Source organism: Pipra filicauda, unplaced genomic scaffold, assembly GCF_003945595.2.
Source record: "Pipra filicauda isolate LSUMZ 115617 unplaced genomic scaffold, ASM394559v2 scaffold392_size659746_pilon, whole genome shotgun sequence".
Taxonomy (NCBI): domain Eukaryota; kingdom Metazoa; phylum Chordata; class Aves; order Passeriformes; family Pipridae; genus Pipra; species Pipra filicauda.
The window spans coordinates 619,230-645,473 of record NW_024104523.1 but is presented as its reverse complement, the minus strand read 5'-3'; the positions used below and the strand labels follow the sequence as shown (position 1 = coordinate 645,473).

Below are 26,244 nucleotides of genomic sequence, written 5' to 3'. Positions count from 1 at the left end.
AAAGCTAGGCTAGTTAAGTGACATTTCACACCCAGCTGGCAACACCAACTCACCCACTTTCCTTCTCTTTTTGACTACTTCCTTGCTCGTCATCATCACTGAAGTTCAACTGCTCGGTGTAATCCACCTCGCTCTGAGCACCTGATGCGTAAACAAATGTTCCATTAATCTTTCGGAAACATTCCACGTACAAATAGCAGACCATTAATCTGATGTTCTTACCTGCCCAACCTTCATCAGCCTCAGCATCCAGATTATCAAATTTATCAAGTTCTTTGAGTTCACTAGCACTAAGAATGGATGGGCGCTCAATGGGTTCTGAACACCAGGAAGGTGGGCCTCTTCCCCTTGGGCCTCTAAAAAAGGAGACAGAAACAAAAGCCACTATTTATCCACAAATGACTAGATAAAAGGTCAACTTGTACGACAGTTATTTGAAATATACTGCTCTCTCAAACACAGTATAAATGTGAACTCTCCTCTACATGTGTGACTACCACAATTCAAACTACTGCTACACCACCAGAGGGTTCTTTGTGACAGAGGAACGCTGGATGCTATAGCCTTGCTTGCACACTTCACAAACAACTCAGACATTGGCTGACAGCAGAAAACCACATGCCTTGTAGCTTTCACACAACACACTGCACAGATCTGGTATCCTTCTCAACACCCATTTATCCACCCTGGAGATATTTCTTTATCCTTTTCATGCTTTCCCACTGTCAAAGATTCTGTACCATCTTCCTACTCCTATACTCAAGTTCTCCCAGTCATCCCTCTCAACCCTCCTATCCTCCTCCTGATCCCAATAACGCATCAACTGTCAGTTTGTACCCTACTGCCCACCAGATCCCCTATTTCCTCATGCATGTGCACAGTCCTCCTCAACTATGGAAAAATGCACAAAAAGGAGGAAAACTGATTTTGTAACACATTAGATTTGAGAACTAGGAATTAACTCCTTTCACTGTAACAATGGAAGAGTCCTTTTACAGGCAAAATACTGGTTGAAGTTTCAAACGTATCCCCAAGTGACTTTTGCTCTTACAAATCAAAAACCCTGTAATGTGCAGAATTTCCTTAAGTTTTTGATTTTGAGCACAAATCACTCCATGGCACTGCTCCACACAAGCCAAACTAGGGAGACTAACCAGTGGCAGTTCTTATGCAGTGTATAATCATCATCGAGAGAGTGCAAATGTCTTCATTTTTTTTAAACTAAGTCCCCGAGTTCATACCCACACAACAAACACTTATAAGGTTTCTTACCTGCTAGGCTCAGAATTGGGGAATCTTGTTGGACCTTGCATGGAAGGAGGATATGCCATTCTAGGATACTGATTAAACATCTAAAAAAGTTTTAAAAATAGGAGTCATTCATTAAAAAAAGTGTAATTGCATTAAGCATACTGAGAGCATAAAAAGAATCACAATGGAAGTAAAGCATGACTTTTCACTCAAAAGACATTTTGCTTAATATCAGAGGTGTGTGACATCAGGACACAAGTGTTAATCAAGTCTTGACAAGTTCAAACTTGGCATAGCAGGAGCAGCAACAGGTAGCCACATCCTCTAAGGTGCTGGTTTCAATCCCACCCTTCCAGCAGAACTGCTGTGTTCCAAGGAGGGAAGAGAAAGGGGCATAAGGAAACCACACCAGCCAATAATCAATTCCTGCTGCTTAAAACTGTTCATGCAGCCATCACTTACATAAGGTGGCATCATTGCTCTGTACTGAGATGAGAGGGGTGGCTGCTGCTGCCCATTCAGCTTGGGCTGAGGGACCTGTGGCAACCGCACATCCCTCTTGTCTCCTGCCTTCTGGCCATCGTTTTGTTCTGCTGGTGTAGCACTGCCATCTTCCTGTCCCAGAGCCTTAGCTTCTTGATCTGTTGGAGAACCAGGAGAGTTGTTCTTAGTATCCCCTTCTCTCCAAGCAGTAGCATCTGAATGGGCAGAATCAGTACCAGAAAAACCCAGAGTAGACTTCATATTACAGATTTACAGACAGGGATGATGAGAAACACACTGTTCCCATCCAGTTCTCAGTGGCACAGAGATCTGTGCAGACACACCTTCATACCTGGTACTGAAACAAGCAATGGCCACTTGAGGAAACAGAAGCTGCTCCTAATCCTCTTCAGCCCTATGTCCAGCTGTGTTCCTGAAGGATCAGCTCTAAATTCATGGACTGCTCTAGTTGTCCTACTCTACCTTCCAAAACACAGTGCCATTTAGGAAGGATTCTGATTATAGCACAAGAGGGAAACCAGATTTAGCTGTGCTAAGTGGGCCACTGTTGACTCAGTGTGAAGATGCTGTCAAAGGAAAGATTAAGCTTCCTAAGCAGCAAAGGCCTACAGGAAACTCTCGGGAAGCTCAAAAAGAAAGATAACCACAGGTATATGCCAAAGTGAAACCAGATATCCAGAGTCTGGCTTGTATCTCTGCCTGGTAAGAATGGAATAGAAGTGATTAGGGCTGTACTTCTCCGTGTGAATGTCTAGCAAAAAGTCCAGGAAAAGTAAGGGATTTTAATGATCTATCACTTGTGCCAGGCAGTCCATTCTTTTAGGAGCTTCTGCCTACAGACTAAGAGGGTCAGGACAAAAAAAAACCCAAACAGAGTACTCAGCAGCAGTTCTCAGATCCATGAGAACCAAAAGAAATTCAGACACACACTGTAAATAGTATTCCTTTAGAGAAACAAACCCTTTAAGGAGTGATAAACTGTGCTCCTAAGTATCCATTACAGTTCCTGCACTTATCTTTGCTGGGGAGCACAGCTGCTAAAGGGGCAGTACTAGCCAAGTCATTTAGCTTTCTGCTGTCAGACACGAAAGAAGGGCTTAATATAGCATGTACAGTGCTGCCCAAAACTGTAACTGCCTGCAGGAGGCTGGGACTGACATGCAGAGCTGTTCTCCTCAGTTGGCGTTGGACAGATCTCAAATTTCCTGACAATTTATTCTTTATACCAAAATCCAGCAAGGACCTGAATAGGCACATGGCCCCAGTCTGCAGGACCTGACAAACAAATGAAGGAAAGCCAGGGCACGTAACACGAAAAGGAGTTAAGGGTTCCCTGAGAGCCCAAATCCTTTAAAAGCAGTTCACCTTGTGCCTTGTACTGGTACAAGACAGTCCTGCCCACAGCGCAGGACAGGACCCTCAGTCCGTCAAACCTCATCAAAAGCAAACTTCTGAGGGAGAAAGGAATCTTGTTTTCCACTGGTAACAAGCACAATCCCAAATGCCTCCCTGTTACAAGGATCTGGGGAAGCAATCCACGCTTCTTCCCTGAGAGCTGCTAACCCAACACCGTTATGGGTTGTTTTCAGTACATCTAATGTCCCACAGCCTCAACAGATCCAGCTGGTCAGAGCACTGCAGCCATGAACCAAAGATGCCAATGCCTTTCAAAGCACAATCCACTCTTTGGGTATCTTGCAGATTAAGCTTTCATTTCAGGATTTTTCAGGCTCCTCTCTTATGAGTACTAACCATTTGGGGACAACCCTAACGACGACTTATATAATTAGTTAATATTACAAGAATTCTTTAAATACATATTTTAGCTGTTGTGACATCTAGCAGCTGGAAGTAAGAAAAAGGCCAATATTGTGCAACTAACAAGTGTTCCTCAGAGCACAACTGGAGTACTGACCAGACTGGCAAAATGGAAAGTGAAAGGATCAAGCACTACCTTCCACACCTCAGGAACACAGTAAAGCAGAGTAAAGCCTGAAATATCCATTTCTTCAGTGCAGGAGCATGTTGATTAAAACAATATATTCATCAGTTTTGTACAGGGCCCAATTAATCCTCTAATATGTTCCACACCCATCCATGCAGTTACACAAAAATTTGCAGCACACACTTACTTTGTGGTCGCAGGCTGGGTCCTGATCCATGGAGCTCTTCGGGTGCATCTTTATCTTTACCTGACTTTTCCTGATCCCCAGCTGCCGGCAGACTGGGAAATTCTTGCTGGAAATAACTATTTACTGGAAGAGGTGGACCTACACAGCAAGATATTCACAAAGTCACAACTTCCTGTAGTCAAAACAGTTCAGAGAGCAATAGAAGCCTGTTCATCCTTCAAAAGTGAGTGTTAAAGCCACATTCATTTACTGGTAATGTAATTCACATAAGTAAAGAGCAATCCTTGTAAAGTGTTCATGTTTGCTATCAGAGTTGTTAAATTTATTAGACCAATTATCACAGTTGGGGCTGAGAAAAATCCAGAAGCACCAGAGAGGAATAATGGACAATGGAACAAGGAACACAGGGAGTACCTGAAGTTCCTCAGCTCTGTAAACACTTTTCCCCACTCCTTCCAGGCAAAGGTTTCCTCCTTTTCATTCTATAACTATAGTGCACCCAGGAATGGGTAACTATGTTACTGCAATGCCTTTAAGATTAATTACTGTTCTAATAATAAATCTTCAGGATTTTAAAAGGCCACAGCTTTTACCTTATGAGAGAAGTATCAGAATTGTAGCGTTCTTGATTTCTAAAAACCTTTGACATTATAACTCAAGATTGGAATTTAAGACATCTGTTGTACCTGGTATGGAAGTCAAATATACAGGTTGTCTTCCTCTTCAGAAAGTTTTGTTGGCATCTACTTTGCACCAATTTCTTCACCTCCCCATTCACATAATGGATAGACCTATATCAGCAGCACTGTAGTGCCCAATCACTGATTATCTTGCTGAGGGGAAATTTCTGTTCCAACAGCCTGAATAACACCCTGTTCCTATACCTGTCTTTACTACTGGCTGCTAAAAGAGACATGGTGTTAGCCTACAGAGATTACTGGGCAAACTCACAAAAAGGGATCTGAACACATGCCATCCAAAAGCCCCCATTCCCCGAGCCGTGCTTTTTTTAACAACTAGAAAAGCTTTTTTCCCCTCCACTCTCTGAAGGAATCATTCCTAACAATAAAATGCAGGGATTTCAGTGGACTTTGGTTGGGTTTTTTCCACGATTAGGAGTCAAGCACAGGATAAACTCCTTACTCTGTACTTTGTAAAGGCATGACAGTAAATGCCACTGTTTATCCTGGTGCCTACAAATCGCCTTGAAATCTTTCCATTTTCATTGAATTCGCATACTACAGATCACATTAACTTGTCTTTTGTTAATGGACACTGACTGTTCATGTTCCCATGCAGCTGCATCCAAAGACTTGCTCTTAACAGGACTGAAAACCACTCACACTAACCAGATGACCTGCCAGGCAAGGGAGCCCCTTCCCAGATCCCGGGCCATGCAACATCCATGAGTTTGATGAATCTTCAAAAATGTTTTCTGCTCAAGTCTACACTGTGAACAGCAACAATGTTTTAAAGGCAAAGTAACAGCATCAGTGATCTCCTTGATTGTGTTTAAGCTCTTAATCTGAAATAGCCAGAATGTCAGCCAGTAGTTCAGACAGAACTTAAAGAATTCAAAGATATTTTGGCAGCATTTAACCCCAAATGTCAGCCAACGCCTGAGCTGAAAAATTCATGCTGCTGTTACATTTCAGAAGGCTTTCCTTTCTACATGGCCACTGACAGGATCAGAAAAGGGTTTAGTCTTGCCTCACTCAAGTTTTACGAGAGCATGAGGCAGTGGCTGAGTGACTGCTGGAACACTCACAAGGCATCTGGAAACAGTACAGGTTCTAAGAGCCAACTGCAGCTCAGGAAAGCATGAGCACAACAGGTGTATCCTGAGTTTCAAACCAGAGGGCAGCAAGCAGCTGATCCCAATTCACATCCAGTATTTCTTCTGGAAACAGCAAACCCGCTCCTGCATTAATTGAATGAAATGAGGGTGCCATCTGGGCTTGGCACACAAGCTGCCATGGTAACTATGAAATAATTAGCTAAACGCATTTTGAAGCCACTGAGCCGAATCACTATTTCCTGTGTCATGGAGATGATCTTATCAGCTTATGCAGAAAGGCTGGTGTGCAGATCACTTTGCAGCAGTGTGAATTCCTTTTTTTTATTCCACAGAAATCTTGTAAAAGCTTGTAGGAGAAAAGTTCCTATATCTGACAATGAAAGAAACACTGAACATCAAAGAGGAGAGCAAGAAATGAAGAATGTAGGATTGTCACTTCTAATATTTAGTGTGAAAAAATCCCAAATCATTGGATATGTGATGTTAACAAACTATATAATGTCTAAGAAGTGACCTCCACGCAATTTAGATTTTACTGTTTTAAAATCTCTATTTAGGAGAGAATTCACTTCTTCAACTTGAAAGCCTAAACTCCATTTTACAGCCACAGAAAGTCTGCAATACTCAAATTTAAGGAACAAAACACATTGCAGAGTATTTTTCACAACGGAGACACAGGAATTCTAAGTAACCTCTCACTCTACAAGCATTTAAAAAATCTGCTGAAGATTCAGTTCTGATCTTAACATTTATAATGTAAGATTAAGTCAAGATTCACACCAATGGAAACAGTTCTCCATCCTTTCATACAATTATGTTAGACAAACCTTTAACTTTTCCCCAGAAAAAAACTACTTGAACACTATCACTTTGATACTAAAATAACCAAGGAATCTATAAAATAAAGGGAAAAGTATTGCTGTAGCACGTGTTAAAACAGAAACACAACTACACGCACTTCACACAAAATGATCCAAAATTATGATCAGGATTATGACCACCAAGTGTTTACGACTCTCCTTCCCATGCCAAGAACTGCAGATGTTGCAGGAACTGACTGTGATTCTCTCTCCTCACCACAGCGATTTCTGAGGTTTTACACTGCCACCACCATTTCCCTGTCAGTTCAGAAGAGGTGACTACCCCAACCCTTTACAAAGCAGTCAGACCTGCTGATAAATCCTCCTGCAGCTGCAGTGACCAGCCACTGTCTCACCTTCCAGCCTGGAAAAGTGCTTCCACAACTTTCCCCAGTCCCAACTGGCCAGGTCAGGACTCAAAGGACTGCTGGGTGTGGAGGTCTCTCCCAGCAGCATTCCCAGCCTGCTGGGCCAGGCAAGAACCCTCCACCTGACCAGCACTTACCATCCTGTCCACCTGGCTTGGTGTTGGCCCAGGATTTGGCAACAGGAGCTGCTTCTGGAGGAGCAGGAACAGCAGGTTTTGGCTGTGTCTGCGGCACGTCTGGCTGTCTGGAATGAAGAGGAAAAGCACTTGTGAATACAAGAGGGTGAGCACAGGATAAGCTCGTCAGGATTGCAAACAAGTGAATGAAATGAGGGAGCTGTGCAGCTGAAGAACCAATAAACTACTTTTCTGCAGAAAAAGCATTTTCTTACAGAAAAGAAGTTGTCATAGTAACAGTCAAAAAAAAATTGAATTAATTAGCTAATTCTTTCAAGAGTCCACTTCCCAAAGTGGAGAGGAATGAATGAAAATGGCTGGGCAGAAAATACAGTCAGGCATGAACTGAATTATAACTTTTAGAGTAGTGTATTGGACAATCAAAAAACCATCCATCTACAACCATCAAAGGGAATAATGTTCCCTTGCCTCAGGAGTTACTAGAGGAAACCACTACAAAACCACCATGAACCGAGAGAAAGAGGGCAAACACGTCAGAAACTAGAAATAAAAGAACTGATAAGGAAAGCTAAAGACATCATGAAAAACTGCGTGGGTACCAGGAACTGGAGCTGAGAAGTTGAAGGCTTAAGAAATGTTCTCAATCTCACCACCTTAACAATGAAGAAACACAAGCACTCTTTTTGTCCAGTGTAAAAAAATTAGACACATAAGACTTTCCTAGTCTGCAGATTCAGTGATATTGTTTAACTTGGTTCCATAAAAGCTATTTCTGAAATCTGCATATTCAGATAACAGAAGACCCACAGCATTTGTGTCTACAAGTCAAGACCTCCAGCTCATTAGCAGTGACTTTTGATAAAAGAGGAACTCTGGGGCAAATCCTGTAGTCTAAAATCACTTTACCATACCAGTAAAGAGATAACTAGTGCAGTATCAAGTCAAGTAACTCCCAGGAAGCAATTGTGTTTTAAGCAGATCCTACAGTAATCCTAAATTTCTGAGGGCTGAGAAGTCAGTTCCATTTGGGTTCTGCAGTGATCCACCCACGCCCTACACAGTAGTCTGAGAACTGACACAGAAGTAAACATCATTTAAAAAAATCACTACTGGGGAGAAACACACAGGCTTCTCACAAGGACAACTGAATGCAATTTTCATTTGTTTCCAGAGATTACTGTGATTTAAAAAAAAAATTATCTTTTTTTTCCTGTTTCCACTTAGTTGTACTTTCTTACAGTTGCACATTTTCTAAGTAGATTTTGGGGAAGTTGTAACTTCCATGGCTATATTTTGTCACACACAAGGGAAACAACGAACAAAACTGTTAAAGAAACTATTCCTTGCATTCATACCCTGTTTGAAAGCCAAGCCGCTTAGAATTTTATTTATCTAAGCACTGTCCTATAGGTGTGGGATGAGGGAAAGAACTCAGCTAAATTAATCAAATCAATACACAACAGGCTGCACTGTCCAGGAACAAGGGACTGTGACCCACAGAACGAGTCACAGCTCAGGAAAGCAGTAAAAAACCTAAATTACAGGGAACAGCTCACTCAGGTGAACTCCAATGCAGTGATACAAGAGACTAAAGCAAACTCTTATCAAGATGTTCCCATTACCCACAAGGCTTGTGAGAGGAACAATAAAACACTCCACATGTAAACTGCAGCACTTCAAGCATGTTGAAATATCACAGAAATACAGGAGTAGTTACACAAATGGCCTGAAGACTTGAGCAAACACTTCAGATGGTCCAAATGAGGAGAATCTACTCATGGCCTGGGCACACACACCTGTTCCTGGGAGCAAATCCCTCCCCCTCCTTGTTTTACTTGTATGGGCTCTTCAAGGCCTTTATCAGAATAATACATATGCAAACACAAAGGCAAAACACTTCCAATTGCAGATAAAGGACAGCCACTTATTTTTAAACATAACATCAACTACTGGAATATAACACATGCAGGAGGCCATGGAAAAGCAAAGATGCAGAAAAAAAATGTGTTTTAGTCAAACAAGCTGCAGATTTAACAGGACAAAGTGCAAGTGACCTTGCAGTAGAGGAAGATGTTGTTAAAGTATCAAGCAAAACACGGGGCAGAAAACTGTAAATTTGCAGTTTCAAAAGCTTAAAATAAAAGACTGAACACAACACCATATTCCTGAAGTGTAATAGCTTTTCAAAGAGATGGTAAAATAAATAAATAAACAAATAAATAAAGGGATGGTAAGATGGGGAAGAAAAGCTTTAAACCTCATCTTTTGCTTTCACAAGTGCTAAAAACATCCAGTCAGTGCCTCTAGCTTCAACTGTTTTTCAGAACAATCTGTATGATAAAGAATTAACATTTAAACCTTGCTTCTACTTATGTAGTGAGAATCACATCCTATTTTAAGCTTACGTGGTAAAATATCTGCTTTGTAATATTTTCCAAGTAGAAACTGAAAAGTTGTAGTTTCTATTTTCTTCAGCTGTACAAATGTGAAACAAATTTAGCAGATGAAACTGCATTGAGCATGGGAAAGTTATATTATACACAGCATAAAGTGCATCAACATTGCCATCACTTCTGTTTTGGTTTTACGACATATTGGAGGAGTTTGAAACAGTAGTGTAGTTTAAGACAGAAAATTTTTTAAGTCTGTAGAATTTATGGCATTCCAGCAAAAAAATCCTGAAGTGCAAATATCAAGAACCATTAGAAAAATAAAGCAGAGATTCAATAAATGTATATAAATCAAGAGTTTGTGCGTTTTCTGTGCCATAGTTCAGCATAATCACAATTAAACAGATTTTTCCATACTTTCATGAATTTGAATATTATTATTTAACTTAGCTGCTGTGCATCTCAGGGTTCCTCCTAGAGTTTCAAGAGAATTTTATTAAAGGTGGTTACACTGATCTTACAAAAATATTTCCTTTAAGCAGACATCAAAACTTACACACAGGTAGCCACCATGTGACTAAAGGAAATACTCTTCCCTCATGTGGAATTTTTAGGTAGACCACTTCCATTTTAAGTGTGTATGTGTGTTTTTGTATGTGTGTTTTTTGTGGTTTTTTTTTTTAGCTATCCCCCTAACAGCAAGATTCTTCCTCACAAAAATTAGTAGTGGTGCTATTTCCTCTCTGGCAGCTACTCTGAGGACTTTATCAAGTTCTGGGCCCCTCTGTTCAGGAAGGATGTGGAGGTGCTGGAGCAGGTCCAGGGAAGAGCAACAAGGCTGGGGAAGGGACTGGAGCACAAGTGCTGTGAGGAGAGGCTGAGGGAGCTGGGGCTGTTCAGCCTGGAGAAGAGGAGGCTCAGGGGAGACCTCATCACTCTCTACAACTCCCTGAAAGGAGGTTGTATCCAGGTGGGGGTTGATCTCTTCTCCCAGGTAACCAGCAGTAAGACAAGAGGGCATGGTCTCAAGTTCTACCAGGGGAAGTTTAGGTTGGATATTAGGAAGAAATTCTTTACAGAGGTGGTAATCAGGCACCGGAATGGGCTGCCCAGGGAAGTGGTGGATTCTCTATCCCTGAAGGTTTTTAAGATGAGACTGGATGTGGCACTTGGTGCCATGGTCTGGTAACCACGGTGGTAGTGGATCAAGGGTTGGACTTGATGGTCTCAGAGGTCTTTTCCAACCCGGCTGATTCTATGATTCTAAGTCTAGCCAATTCCTCCCCAGGCCCTGCCCATCCTTAGTTTTGGGGAAACTGGACAGAACTGGCACAGCAAATCAAGGCAGAGCTCATTGGTCGCTTACTTTTCCTCTTCGTGCTGCTCCTGTTTCGAAGCCCATCCTGTGCCGTCTTTAGGCACAATGTTCACATTGGGGTCATTGCCTTTGTTCTCTGCTTTGAGACTGGGCAGGTTGGCTGGGGGAGGCATCCTCCTGGAAATAGCAACTTTTCCAAGGCTCTGTAATCCATGGCGTGCGGCAACTGCAGGGCAAAGCAGAAAGGGCAAGTCAGTGGGGCTGTTTAGCAGACAGGGTTTATGCAAAGCTACACAGAAACGTCCTGCGAGGAAGTCAGAAAAGTTTCAGAGTACAAGAAATAGAAATTCAAAATGCTTCATGACTGAATTTTTTTAAAAAGGCAATTGGAAATACTTGGTTTGGGAGAACTTGAGTATTTTTTGAACAGCCATTATTCCAGATTAAAAAGGATATGTGGCCCCACCTCTACGCACAATGGTGACAGAAAGCTAGAGAAGTCACTTAAAATACGATGTTGATGTCTTAATATCCTTCAATATTTCATCAAGCATAATTCTCCTGCTCCTTTTGGAACTTAGTGTACATTGATGAGTCCAGGAATATCCACATGGGTCCAGCCCAGTTCTTTTTTGCTGCCAATTTCAGTTGGCAGATGTTGCCCTCACAAAAACATTCCTACAAAGTGCATTAACTCCAGACTACGAGCATAAAAAAGCAGTACAAAGCTAATGCACCACACAGGACACTTAACCTACCAAGTAATCAACTCAAGTGAACAAGTACAAGTGACTGCCCTGGGCAAGCTGTGTCATCACAAACAACTCAGTTTCAACCTTTAAAAATAATATTGTGGCAAACTTTAACAAAGTTTGAATTTGCTTTCCCTCTTTCACCCTCAACTTAGGCTACTATGTCAAATCAAATTCAAAACCTTCAGAATGTCATTCTCCCCTGGTTCTCAATCCCATCAGTCACGAAAAAGCAGGCTCACAGTCACCTTATTTGAGGTGTCAGTGCAAGTTTCACCCAGTGTTTGTCCACAAAACAGACAAAGCACCCGACCTGAAAACAAGCATTGCCTTCTCCTTAATCAAACACTTCCAGTACCTCAAACCTCACTGCAGTGAAAAGCACAGCTGGGGAATGGCATCTCATCTGCTGATAACAAATGGAGCCACGGCTATAAATCAGCTTTTATTTACCTACATTCTACTTCCTACTAGACTGCAAATGCTGCCTCTGAACTGACACTCTTGTTTACAGCTAACCAAAAATTATAATGAATGCTGCTTTCCACAACCCTCCCACTTCACTGCTGGACCAAGCAGGTAAGAAAAAAAATCTTGCTGTGGTTAAGCGCTCATACACTTTGCACCCTTAATTAGCACTGCAGTGATGATGAAACCGAAAGAATGCACCACTGCAGACAGTTCACTCACCTGTGGTTTTCTGAGTTTCCAGTGACTTTCCCTTGTAAGTATTAAACAGACTGAGTGTTGCATACTTTGTTTTTCCATCCTTTGCTTTTGTACTCTGGCCTGACTTTTCCGACATTTCGCTGGAAACTCATCTAGTCTGGTACCTCCTGTTCACTCCTCAAAATTTGCCTGTAAAGAAAAACAACAGAAAAGTAAAACAGTCTGAATATAAGCCAGCATTTAAGTCAGAGCTCACAGGGCAGAAGTGGACAGCATATTTAACACCACTAATGCTGTTTCATTTCAGCATACTGGAGATGCCAAAGGATGCATTAACTCCAGAAACCTCTATCCTTACGTAACACTAGGAACTCTGAAGTATTTCCATCTCTACAATTTGAACATCACAAAATCCCGAGTGTCAGCATTTAATTAACATCAAACACTGCAGAAATGATAAATACCATCCATGATTTCACTACAAAACAAATAATTAAAACCCAATCCCAATCCCCACAAACATGCAAAGTTTCCACCAGCAGCTATTTCTCCACTGGGGAAGCTCAATGACTTCACCCACTCCCGAAGCCAAGTGCTGAGACACCATTAACTGCAGTACAGTATTTCTGGAATTTGCCTTTTTTCCAATTAAAATCATCACAAACACAGCAGCCAGAGAAACTAAATACACAGAGTAAGACTTTTTTGTTTATCAAAACTAGGGACACGGTATGATCAGACAGGGAGGGTGAGAATTCCTTAAACCAAGAGTTACACTGTTCTTCCTGCAGCAGTAAATTACAGGGCTGTTAGAGCAGGTCATCTCTTTCCTCCTTCCTTCCTCTGGAATAGAAGGCCTTGAGAGAAAGAACCCAGGAATTAACACTGATACTTCACTACAAGTTCTCAGAAGGAACTTGCCAGAGTTGCTGTTCATCACCAGGCAGGAACACAAAGAGCATTCACTTAACCAGAACATTGATTTTAACACTCCAAAAATCCTGCTGGCCTCTTTACAACAGCAATTTTTTATATATTTCCATCTGAATTCCAGAATAGCTATGTATGCTCAAATACCCCTGTGTTTTGTTCTAAAGCAAGCAGCAAGAAGCAAGACATCCTGCTCAAATCTCAAATCCTCTGGTGATCAACAAGCTCCAATGTCAAACTCAGAGCTGCAGAAAATCTTCAAAAGGAATTTGATTCACATTCAAGGTGCTCATGGATTAAGGAGAGTCTGCAAGGACAAGCAGTCTAAAGAACAAAGCCCTTACTTAGTCATGACGGACATTAAATAATGTCAAAAGACCACGGAAATATTAAGCAATGTCAAAAGACAGTGGAAATTTTTTATATAGGAATGATAACATTCCCATCCTCCTCTGCCTTCTACTTCAATTTACAAGCCATGATTGAAAAGACGAAAAAAATTAAGATGGCCAATAACCTTGGGGTGGTTCAGCTTCAGCATAACTTGGGCCAGATGCTTTTCTACTACAACCCATGCAGGCTGTTGCCAAGGGGACAGTCTTCAGCTTCCTATGGGGCCACATACATGGCTAAGAAATATATTCTCCCCTCACAAAAAGCCAGTAACTCCCAGATTTTTTTTCCAGATTAGTCAGCATTTGGCTATTTCAACAGCAAGTGTTACACCAACAGTCATTCTTCACGTCATCCAAACCCATGAAACACAGGATGGAAGCAGGGAGAAAGAACCCAGCCCACCAAGCAGATCACAGACCTCAATTTGGCTGTTAGGCCATCCCTCATCTATCCAAAAAAACTTTGACACTGTAAGGTTTCACTGGAAGCCACAGCTCACTACTCAAACTACAGGTGCAGGGAAGGGAAAGCCCACCCAGCCTGACACATGAATTCTGACAAGCTTATCTTTGGAGTTATCAGTCCAGCATATTTCAAGCACCCATTCACTCTGCAGGCTGCCTCAACACTTATTTGCAATTCAACAACATGTCAAGCTTTGCCCATCAGGATTATTCACGGCCACACAACTGCTTTCAGCCAGTCTGGAGACCTGAATCCAGGAAGACTAGTTTATCAAGCTGGAGTCTAGATCAGACATTAGGCTACTCTTCCATGAGGAAAATCAGTTTATCATAAGGTCTTCAGTAAAAGGTCTGTGAATGAAGCTGGCACATTCATCCCTTCAATTCTCCTGTTACCCTCTGCTCCCAGACTTGTATTTGTGATAAAGAGTCCACCACAATCATCCTGGAGCATCAGAGCAGGCATTGGGCAGATAATTACCAGGAACACAGGGTGGCAAACAAGCTTCCAGGTGAGCATAGAACTTATGGAGTCCTATGCTATAATCACTGTGCTCACACATCCTTTCAAGTGCAAACAACTCATATACAGCTTTCATTTGCAGCAAAAGACTCATCCTAGTCAAGGATTTTGTACACATGAAGTAGCTTCACAACTGTGAATAATCTGGAAGCTGGCAAACAAAACCAATCGACCAACCAAAGAAAAAAGAGGAAATAAAAAGACAAATCAGGTCATTTCTTACCCCTCTGATTTACAAAGCCCTAACAAGATGCAGACAGAGCAGAAAGAAGTCTGAGAATGGTTTAAGATAATGTTTTGTCATATTTTCCAAAGCCTGCACCTCTGGTAGAGACGAAACATGGAAAATCTTAATCATAACTCTTCTTTACAGAGCAAGACACACTTCATAGTTGGGCAGACCTTAATTGTAACAACTGTTCCTTCTACATTTGAGAGCTTAAAGAACAGGAGACAGTAACCACGTTCCCCAATAACACCTTTTTATGTTAAATTTACAAAAATTAGTCTGCTCATTACAGCTGAGCTCTATGCCTTTGATATTACTGAAATTCATACTGTTTGACAAGTTTTTCCAAACTTTTACTACAGAGAAAAATAAACTGAATATTTCATAATGATTAAAACATTTATAATGATTACACATTCCTCAGTAATATGACTTGCAGAAATAAATCAAGCATCACACAGTGCTCTCTTCAATTAAGCAGGTCAATATATTCATATTTAACTAAATTTAGACCTGATACTGGTTGCCAAAGAAGATAATCTCGCAAAATTAGACTTTAGACCAGGTACTCAAGCCAGGGATGACAAATCCTCCCTCTGAAGAGCCCATGTGTCCCTCTACAAACATTCCTGCCAAGTCACACATTAAACAAGCACCCAGTGCCATCCAACAACAGTTATAAAGAGATAATTGCAAGGTTTTGAGCCACATGAAACTATCCAGCTCCAAGAGCTCCGCCTTTTCCTCCAAACTTTAGTTGTACATGCTACATTCCCATGCCAGAGCACTGGAATCACTCCTGTAGAACAACCTACCAGGTGTTTTAACACAGGACACGTTTAACCTGTGCACAGAATACATTGGCAAGTCCCAGGCTCACCAAGTGACTCTTAATTTGCCCTAACCCTGACACATTCTATCAGTGAGGCAGCTGTTAGTCCGGACTCTCTCAGTCCAGCCCTTAAGGTGCTGCTGTGCACTAGGTTTGGACTCGCCGTGCTGTGAGTAAGAACAGGAGGCAGCTGCACACACCTCTGAACAGCAGCGACACAGGAAAGATGTCAGAGCTACTTAGCAAAGTTAAACCACCCCCACGGCAGGGAACAGAAGGACAGGGAACAGCACAAGCAATAATGGCAGTTGGCAGGGCTCACTGCACTGTTAAGAAATCCAAGCAAGTCAGCTGTTCACTTTGAATGACTACAGTTACTATTAGGCATAATTACAGAAGGCACAATGCTCCCAAAATTCTAGAGCAAAGATTACCTTTCAGCTGCTCTGCCACGTTATCAAATAAGTTAACTGACCTCCGCTGTGGCCTTAAGATTTTCAAGTTAAAATTGTTACTGTAATTTCTGTACCAGACTATTTCTTCAGACTCCAACTGGCTGGCTTATTTAGATCCCACACTGAACTTGGAAGCTTGTGTACAGAAAATAGCACACTAAGTAGCTGCCACAAATTCTAGATATCCTGGTCTCAACTAAGGGATATTTACTTGTACCCTCTTAGATACTGAGAGTTGGTACAGAGGAAACTGAATGTGGTATAATTCACATTGCACAATCATATTTTTAAAATACCATAAAACCCCATCAAACAAACCCCACACACATTTAACAGACCTTTTCCACTGGCTCTCCTGATCGCTTCAAAATTCCTCAAAATGACTTGTTTTTGAGGTCACTTTTGAGGACTGGAGCGATGAGAAGTTTAAAATATCTAACAATTTCACTCAGCAATTCTTGTCTGCTTTCAGTCCTTCTCTGCCACCACGCCCATTTCAGTATTTTCAGTTGTACATGACACCAGTTTTACACACATGCAGAGCAGAACAGCGTTCTGTGTAAGCTACAGTATATTTTTCTTGGTGTAGTAGTACAGACAGACATGAAAAGGGGAAGAAAGCTGTGAAAAGACTCAGGTAGAAAGTCTACTTTATCCACAGGGTTTTTTTAGCAGGGACAGATCAACTCTCACTATTGCCATGGGAAATAACTATATTCTCTTTGTTATAGTCTTCCAATTTATACATTTTTGCCTATGTTTGAGACACAGCATCCACCATTCCTCCTCAACTTTGGGAAAAAGATTACTACATTCTGCATTTTTCAGATACCCCATCGTAGCTGGTGGGAGCACAGACAACCAGATGACAAACTCTCTCAATCCATATTTTATACACTGCATTTTTAAACCTCTAGCCAAAAAAAGTCTGTATTTTTAACACAAGTGTAACATGTGAAGGCACCTCTTCAGCAATATTGCAGTGGCTTTTAATGCAGTCCTATCCCCTTGAACCCCCCATCCCACACCTGCTGAGCCTACAAGGACACAATCAGTTAGGACAGGCAACCTGCACATGAGCTTCCCAGAATTTTAGTCTTAAAAACACTAAGCAAACACTGGGATAATTCCCACAATCCCTATGCAACCACAGGAGGACATCTAGTACCTGTCACCTCCACTCCAATGGTTGTATGACAAGGCAAAGAACACCATTCAAGACTCAAACCTGCTAAAGATTTCCTAGAACCTTCAACTCTCAGAGCCTCAAATGCCCATCTGTGAAGTGGGAAACATCATCAAAAACACTACATGAAAGTTTATTCATAACTGGGACACATTAGCACCTCTCTCAAAACAGAAACCAAGAAACAAATCCAGACAGACTCTATTTTAAGCACAGTAAAAGTGGCTAAGGGGCAAAAACCATCATATACAAATCTGTTATTTGCATCCAGCCATAACTTCACTTTTCTAAGAATAGCTTTGTTTCTGGGACACTGAAGAATGTGGTTCTGGTAAAGAAACTTTTTTACCACATATTCAATTGGTGTTAGAGGCAGATGCTCCCAAATCAGTGTTAGTAATATCAAAAAAACTTCATTGCACACAAAAATGTGGCATGAAAAATTTCAGCCTGAAAGGAAAGATTTCATTTCAACTGTAAGTCTGGCATATTTAGATTCTAATACCAAAGAAGTTGCCTCCTAACTGCAAAACCCAAGGATTATCTGCAGCTAGATATTAAATTCTGAAAACCAACTGTGGATCTTCAGAAAACAGACTAATTTAAATCAATTACAAAAACATAATGCCGTGCTAAAACACAGAAAAACAGAAAACTGGATTCAACATACTTGGAAACCAAGAAAGCTTTCTTCATGCTTTTTGTAACCCATTATCAAGGGAGCCTATTATTTTAAATGAACACTCAAAAATACTGTGTAATTATTGAATACACTTTTTTTGTACGTGGTTTTGTACAGAGAAGGCTGCACACAAATAACAAATGGAATTCCAATTAAACACACTGACTTCACTTTTCTGATGTGGATGTTTATAAACCATACACAAGAACAATCTTTTATTGATGATTTCATAACTTTCTATTGCCCAAAGTATCGCTCTGGGACCAAGATTTTCAGGTCAATTTTTTATTTAGGAACATAACAACAAAACAAATAAACAAAAAATTTGGCCATTTATCCCATTATTAAGAGTTCTTTAGAACTTCAGCACTGGTCAGCTTAATACAACACGAACACAGGCTTCAATAACCTCCAGTAACGCTTCAGCAGCAAAAGTCTCTGGCAAATCAAAGTACTTAATAAAGTCTCCAACGTCAGGATTTCCCTCTCTCCCAAGACTAATCTGCACCAAAGTTCATTGACAAGGAGATTTGCTGCTAAGCAGGCTGAAAATTGCAGTAAAACTTTGAGGACTCCTGAGCTGTTATTTCATGTACCTCAGACATGGCTCTATGACCTACAAGACTAGAAGCTCTTGGCAGATCTCACTACAACTCATTCTTGAACGAGAGCTACACTAAGTTTTAATTTCCTTAGAAAGCCTTGCTAATACACTTTTCCACCTCTAGATTTTGGGCTGACTGGTTTTCAGCAGAGCTTGGAATAGGGTACACAATGCACAGACTGCATTGGTTCCACACAATCTGTGAAGATAGGTGGCTGAGTAGGAAAAGAAAACCCTTTAAATCACCATCTCTCCTGTACCCATCACCTCAGTAGGAAAACTCCAGCACAAGGTGCTCCCTGAGGCACTAGACAACCTAGAGGAATACTGTTAATGGCCACTGAATGGAAAAATCAAATTAATTTCTGCTCCTTAGAACGAAGACGTTCCATCGCGAGACAAAGGCTTTGCTAGTTCGATTATTCTTCAAATTACTTCCCTTTAAAGCCTAAGAAAGTCTTTCCAAAACACTACCAAAACCAAGTATGTCAGGTGGAAAACGGGTCATGATACAAGAGAGCCATTTTAGGGAATTATCCCACGGATGCATCTTATTAAAATGGAGTTTGTGGATGCCAGAAATGAGCATCCACAAATAGGTCTGCGTCACTTCTAACAGACATCCAGCAACAGCCTAAATAGAACTACTAAGCTAAGCAACGAAAAACAACCCAAATTAGCCACCCACAAAAAAGTCTACACAGAAACTAACTTCACCACAAAGCATATGTTAATCTGAACAAGCCATCTATGGAGCAAGGAAATCTGCTGCTGCCTTAGACCGGGAGGCAGATTGTTGAACCAACTTTTTGGGAGAAAGACCAGTCACCTAAAATCTGGCTTTCCAGCAGGACAACCAGCAACAAACCATGACAGCTCAAGGAATTACTGAGAGGAGTGTTTTAAGTCTAACACAGCACTAATAGTAGCAACACTTTTAAATCAAACTTTTATGACACATATTGTAGAAAAAAATGAGTTTCTATGAGTTCTACTTGTTTCTTTCCACTGCATTCTTGAACTAAAGAATAAATGATAAAACCCCACAGACCCGAGGACAGCAAACTTCTAATTTGTTTCTATCCACAGATTTTAATATATATTTAACTATATGTGTGTGAATATTTCATTAACGTGCACAGAAATCACATTCCTGTGGAACAGCCCTGCCAAAAGCAGCTTCATCTGCAGCACCAATCACGATCAGCGTGACTTTTTAGATGTGCCCATACAGCAAGGGATTAAAAAGCCACAGACAGGATAAACTCACACTGGCAATAAAACTGCCAAAAAATGGACTAAATATTTTCATGTGTTACACAGCTGCTTCCTTTCAGCTAAGATCATTTCTGATATCTGTACTGTCTACGAAATAATCTCCTTCTGAAGTGACCTCAGGTAAATGAGAGATTATGGATCCCCCCCTCACTGGCAAAATGATGCCAGTACAGCTATTCAAGAACTCAAGGGGGAAAAAGGACAGTTTTCATTTCATCTAGTTTGAGTAAAATTGTTTTTTATTTTTATATTCAGAGTATCAAATAAAGCTGTCCAATTTTTTGACAAATACTATCTAAATATTACCTACAGCAATACAACTACCCAGGCATTCAATGCTTTCAATGTTTATGTATGTCATTTTCTTCCCTGTTTTACACCAGTGGCCCAATTTTGGTCTCCACCTTTCTACTGGATAAGGGAAGCTGTTCATCAACACAACTCTTGGATTTACTTTTGTCTTTTACAAGGAAAGAAAGAGACAATGCAGAGGGGCACTCAAGCATAAATACAGCCATTCTTATGAAGCAAATCCTGAAATTAGTAACTAGCTCCCCAAAAACTGTATTCACTTCTCAACTACTGCACATGCAGAGGATATAATACCTCTGTCTGCTTTAGCTTTATAATTACACTTTCAGTATTTTTCTTTGTATTTTAATGATAACTTTACAATTAAAATAGAAATAGATTTTTAAAAGTATCAATTATCAAAGTCGAGTATCAAACAAGTTCAAATTAAGAAACTCCATTCAATGTATTTTGTGTCTGGTAATTCTTTGAATCCCCAGAGGTTATAATGAAAAATAGTACAAATATCATCAGACAGTTTTAACATAAGCTCCTCTACTACTGCCTACAAGTTCCTGGTCTGGAATATCATGAGACATCACCTCCATGTTCCACCATTTGTGCAAAGCCACGCAGTTTCCCCCTGAACACCTAAACTACAGTTAATTAAAATTAGGAACGATACAGCTTGTGATTAAAATAAATACACCAGTTCCCCAGAAGCCATTCTTGGAATGGCTTGGAATATTTACATAACAATTCTGAATTGAATATCCAACATCTGCCGTGCCCAGATTTCAGAAAATTGATCATTTTTTCAAACTGCTTTGCAACACAAGGGACAGTTCCTTAGGCTAACATGCTGGATTTGCATACAATCAAATACTAAAGAGAATGGACTCAAAGGCTGAAGCTCTACACCAGTTGCATGCACCACAGGCACCATAAAATGAGCACCACAAACCCACCGTGTGCCACTAAACCAAACGCTCACTGGGTTCAGGATTTCCCCCTCTTGGAACGGTCCAGAATGATCTCGGTACAAACAGAGCAGCCTCAACACTGATCCAGCATATCTTACTCTGTCTTGCTTTTGGAAGGTTGCATTTGTCCCAGATAGCTTCCCACTGCTGATGGCAGTGAACATGGAGTCACGCTTGAAGAAACGCTTCTCCACATGTGTCTGCCTGCAAACTCACAGAGCAACAACTGACAGGCTGGTGGAATGAGCTCACGGTGCTCTCCAGAGCAATTCCCAGTTCAGGCTGAGGCACAACAAGGCAGCAATGCAAAACAGATCTTATTTCTCACTGATACGTGAATAAAAAGCTTCTAGAAGCTGAAAAGACTACAATCTGTATGACATGAGAACACCACAGTCACTACACTAAAATTTCACCAGTGGGGCAGAGAGACCAGGCAAATACACCACAGCCTTCCCTGGTACTGCAAGTGTCCAGTTCATTTATTCATTTGTTCTACATGAACCAAACTAGTGGAAAGGAACTTAATGCCACAACCACAGCTCAGGTGAAAACAACAAATATGAATAACCACCAATAACTGTACTAGGAGCTTTCCTTCAAGTACCAGCCCATTTTCAAGTTATCAAAGTACAGCTTCTCTGCCAGAAAGGGTTTTTCAAGATATTCCAGCAGAGACTGGCAGTGTGTGTCACACCTAAGGCAGAACTAGCACACCACAAAGCTCGTGCACTAACCCAACACAACTACTCTGGCCGTGTGCTGAGAATACTCAAACATAAATCACAATTTAGATGTTTTGCTACAGTACTGATACATTTTTCAAAGAAAAATGTATCCTTTTCTGCAAGCATAACATCCAAAACTTCTTTGCAGGTCACTTTTAAGACAGGCTATTTTCTTCCTTCTTAGCCTGACAATGTCTTTACAAGTAATTTTTGACTTCTTTGTCACTAAGCATTTAGCAGATGTTTTCAAAGATAGATTTCTGATTTTCCAGTTTCATGCAGTTGATTAAGAAACTTTTTAAAATTGTAAATTTTTAATTGAGGCAGGAGTTTTGAAGTTCTGGAAGGAAGCCAGGGCCAAAAAAAAGAGAACAGTTTCTACAGAATTAAAGAGAGCATCCTAATGATATGCATTCTCATTACTTCTGGGAACAGAACAATGTAAGTGCTTTCATCCAATTAGCTTTTCAACTCGCAGATGCCAAATGAGACTTATTTTCAAGATTTGCAAAACCATTTATTAAAGAAACTTCCATTATTTGGAAGAATGAGAAAACTTCAAAGCTCACAAAACTGAATTGCTGCCTATTTGAGTAAAAGATAAGGGAATAAATTAAGGCAAATTCTTGCAGAAACAAGCCGTGTACCTGCTATCTAAGTATAGGATTCAAATAGTAGGTTGGCAGCAGCACTTTTCTCTGAATATAGAAGACTAATGTGACCTGTCTTACCTATGAGAAGTCCTTTTTTAACTGAAAAAATTACAACTATCCACTAGGCTTCTTAATAATTAATGTAGGTCAGTTTATCGAGACCTCAGCAGCTCCCTGTAAAGGCATCTGTTAATGATTAAGATCACAAACAGTCCCTTAAAAAAATTACACACTTAGCATGCTGTGACAAGAACCACTTTGTTTCTCGCTCATCTGCACCACCCCATGCAGCAGAAGCCTGGAAAGGCAAAAGCATTAGCAAACCACACAGCAAGTGAGGTGGGAGTCTCCTCCTCATGGCATCCTGAGCAGGGGTTGCTGTGTCAGGCTGAGCACAGGGGAGCAGAGGAGAAGTCCAAGCAGCTTCACATCTGATGACACATGTGACTCCAGTGCAGGCTGAGCAGTGCTCGGAATCTGCTCCTCTGCTGCCTGGAATAAGTTACCAGAAACAACAGCTGAGGTGAACAAGAGCTGACTCCTCAAGTCGGTCTCAGTGTTAAGTCGGTGCAAAACACTTCCTTTTAGGAAGCTGATGAAAGAAAATCAATGAAAGCAGACCAGATTCCCGACAGATGAGCAGCAGAAGTTGTAGCCACTTACAGCCAATGCCCATCTCTCCACTGTTCCATTTTCCCCTTTCACTTTAGCTCTCTTACAGTGAAAGCCCTTGCACTTCTCTACAAACTCAAACAATGCCATCTGGACTGGTGGACTATTTTCAACCCTCCCCACCCACCCCATGTTGACGTGGACAGTGAAGGAGGGCAGGACAGATTAAAGAGACAAACCTGAAATCATTCCTTGCTGTGAATAACTCGAGGAATCTCTTTCAAGGCTTCCATTTCCTGCTCCTTTACCATGATTTCCAAGTCCCACTGAAATAATTAACATTTCTTGACAGAGGAAGTGACACCTTTTTTCAGTGTTCTTCCCAATGAACTTTGAGCAGTGGATTTCTCTCCACATCATACCTTTCTGAACCTTTAAAGTATCCCTGACCTCAGCTGCAAATAAATAAAACTTTTATACAGAACTTGTTCTTCCAAAGCCCCTATTCATACGTTAGCCCTTAAATAACATAAATAATTACATCTAAGTTTTTTACTTCAAAAATTTGTTTGAAGTTGCTTTGAAATAATGTTCAGGCAAGCTGCTCTGCTCATGAGCTGTTTCAGAATATTTTGGAAGTGCACAAGAACCACTCTAAGGCTACATCAATAAGAATTCTCATTCCTCTTTAGAACAGATGTGCCAAAATTAATTCCCTCTTCTCTAGCTTTTTTCTACATTTTTTTTTTCTGTTCATCTTTTCAAGATATTTTTGGTGTTGAAGGGTCCAACCTGATGGAAGTATTCATCAGCAGTAGGAATCTACAGAATAAACAGTTTTATACAAACTCCTGTACAGCCTTAAGGTGACAAAAAAAATGTTCCAAATAGTTACTCTAATCATTTATGTAACAACTTCAGCTATTTGTCACCACTTTGCTCAAATCCTCTGTTGCTTGTAACTCCTGCCATATTCCTAACCAGACTCACGTACATCAAAAATAAACATAATTTCTCCTCTGTATTTCTCAGCATATTTTTAAGGCTTTTAAGACGCTCCCACTGAGCCAGTGAAATCCATGGCTGCCAAATGTACCACTTTTAACAAACCACTGACAGCATCACTTAAAAACTGCCACTCTGGAGCACACAGAGGTGGTGGAATCTGCTCCTTGGTCTGGTCCAGCCTGGAGAGCTCAGAGCTGCTCACAGCCTCTTCTACCTGCTGCCTGTTATCCTCTGGATCTCTGGCTACATGCTCTTCCCTGTGACTCATGAGTTTCTTGGAACAGCTTCTTGTTCATGAAGAATGCTCAGTATGTAAAAGATGCAGCTGCCAACACCACACAGACAGCAGTTCTGAACAGCACTGGTTAATTACATTGAGGGTCAACTTCTGCCCTCTGCTTTACACTGGATTCAATCGTGTCTTGTTGGAAAAAGAGGAAAAAAAAGATGAGAAGCTAAATTAGAAAAGCCTTATCAGCACACCCAGCTTTAAGTATCTGCCTTTCAGCATTACAGAACCCATTTTCCATGGAAGTTAACTTGCATCTGCCAAATGGCTGCAGATGAAGTTTAACATCTTCACTTGCTCTTGGTTCTCTGTTTATTCTGCTTAGGGAAAAAAAAAACCCCACGTGTCCCTTGATACTTTGCTTTCAAGATGCAGTAAATAATTCAGGCTCAACACATTATTAAAATACTTACCAAGAAACTTCTCCTTATCCAAAGCTGTGTGTGCACTACAAAGCTCAGACCTTCATCTGTGGCATGAAGAACATCTCCTAACTCCAGTGACTCCAGCCAGTGAACCACACAGATATGGCACAGGTCAAAGGCAAATTTTTCTTACCAGATACATCTTTCCTACAGACTATTCACACCCACTGCAAAGAGAAAATCTTATTGTTCTCCATCATTAGAGGACTTCTGTTGTCTACCTGTACCTAGTGTGTGGGAAGCACACACTGCCCTAAACGCTACTATAAAACAAGTCCTGTAAATACAATATTTTTTTTTTTTTTTTTTTGCAAAATGAAAGCATCAATGTACTGATATTAAGCCCATGAGGTCCTTCCATGGTTATCTGGTTACTTTGAAACAGAAGAAATATTAAGTCCTAAAGCATAGCAAGTCTTCAACTGGGAGAAAATCACTGGCTTCTCAAACAAAATGAAGATGTTCCTGCACTTCCACCTTAGAAGATTCAAAACACTTTAAGCATAACTTACACCCTTGCTCCTGCAAACACTCTTTTAAAATTGCGACTGTAGACTTAAATTGCAAGTAAAAATTTACAAACAATAAAACCTAGGAATGGTCATATGCTTACAAAATATTAATTTTAAACCAAGGTGTAGCAGTTGAGTTGCTTTCAGGAGGACAGACTGAAAAGGGCTGCTCTTCTAAGCAGAGCAAGTTTGATTTGCCAGCTTAAGCAAGCACTGCAGCAAAAAACAGGCAGGCTGGAATACAAGTTACAGCCCAACTAACCCAAAATCGAGTAAGGCTGCCATTCCACTTAGGAATGAGCTGTACACTGATTTAAATAGATATTTAATGACCCCTCTTCTCTCAGTTACCCAGCCCCGGGTGATGCCACAGTTCTTCAGCAGTACTTGTGCATTTGATGCACCTGAATGTAAAGTGCAGTAATTCCTGTCTCTGATGCTCTAAGCCTCTGAAAACATACCCCACGTTATTTTCAAGTACACATCAGTTAAAATTATCCCCACCACACTTCAGATTGAAGACATGTAATGTTGAATCCGCACTATAATTTTACTGTTAATCAAGACAGTGTCAGATAATTTAAAACATGAACAATGTGAATGTTAAACAGCTTCTCCCTTCAGTATGTGTTTGCAATCTGTAACAGACTAGCTCGTTAGCATTTACTTAGAATGTTATGTAATGGCTGAGGTATTTGTAATAAAAACAGTCTATTTCTGTTAGCCTGCTCTTCATAGACATAAAAGCTGTCTTCATCTGATTTTTATTAGGACTTCATCTTCCTCTGCTCTTTATGCATTTTTAAAGACTCCTGTGCACTCCATTTTCATTTCACCAGTACTCAGACAGCATTATTTTCTCCCACCTCCCCACATAAATTTCAGCCTCTATTTTTACATCTGCTTTCACCCATAAGCTTCTACCAGGTTTGGGAAACCCAGACCCAAAAAAACAATGAGGGCATGAGGCTGAGCAAAGAAAAAA

At 40.7% G+C, this 26,244-nt stretch overlaps 1 protein-coding gene across 3 annotated transcripts in view; it reads right to left on the bottom strand.

Annotated features, from left to right (window-relative positions):
• LOC113984877 (protein PRRC2C) overlaps positions 1-26,244 on the bottom strand; it is a 41,529-nt gene that overhangs the window by 12,685 nt on the left and 2,600 nt on the right. For all 3 annotated transcript variants that reach the window (XM_039385073.1, XM_039385075.1, XM_039385074.1), the window contains exons 2-9: positions 12,201-12,368; positions 10,807-10,984; positions 7,051-7,157; positions 3,888-4,025; positions 1,714-1,892; positions 1,273-1,352; positions 223-356; positions 54-141 (exon numbers count right to left, since the gene is read on the bottom strand). In XM_039385073.1, coding sequence (XP_039241007.1) covers positions 54-141; positions 223-356; positions 1,273-1,352; positions 1,714-1,892; positions 3,888-4,025; positions 7,051-7,157; positions 10,807-10,984; positions 12,201-12,315 — 1,019 coding nt within the window. In that variant the 5' untranslated portion in view covers positions 12,316-12,368. The remainder of the gene's footprint in view (positions 1-53; positions 142-222; positions 357-1,272; positions 1,353-1,713; positions 1,893-3,887; positions 4,026-7,050; positions 7,158-10,806; positions 10,985-12,200; positions 12,369-26,244) is intronic.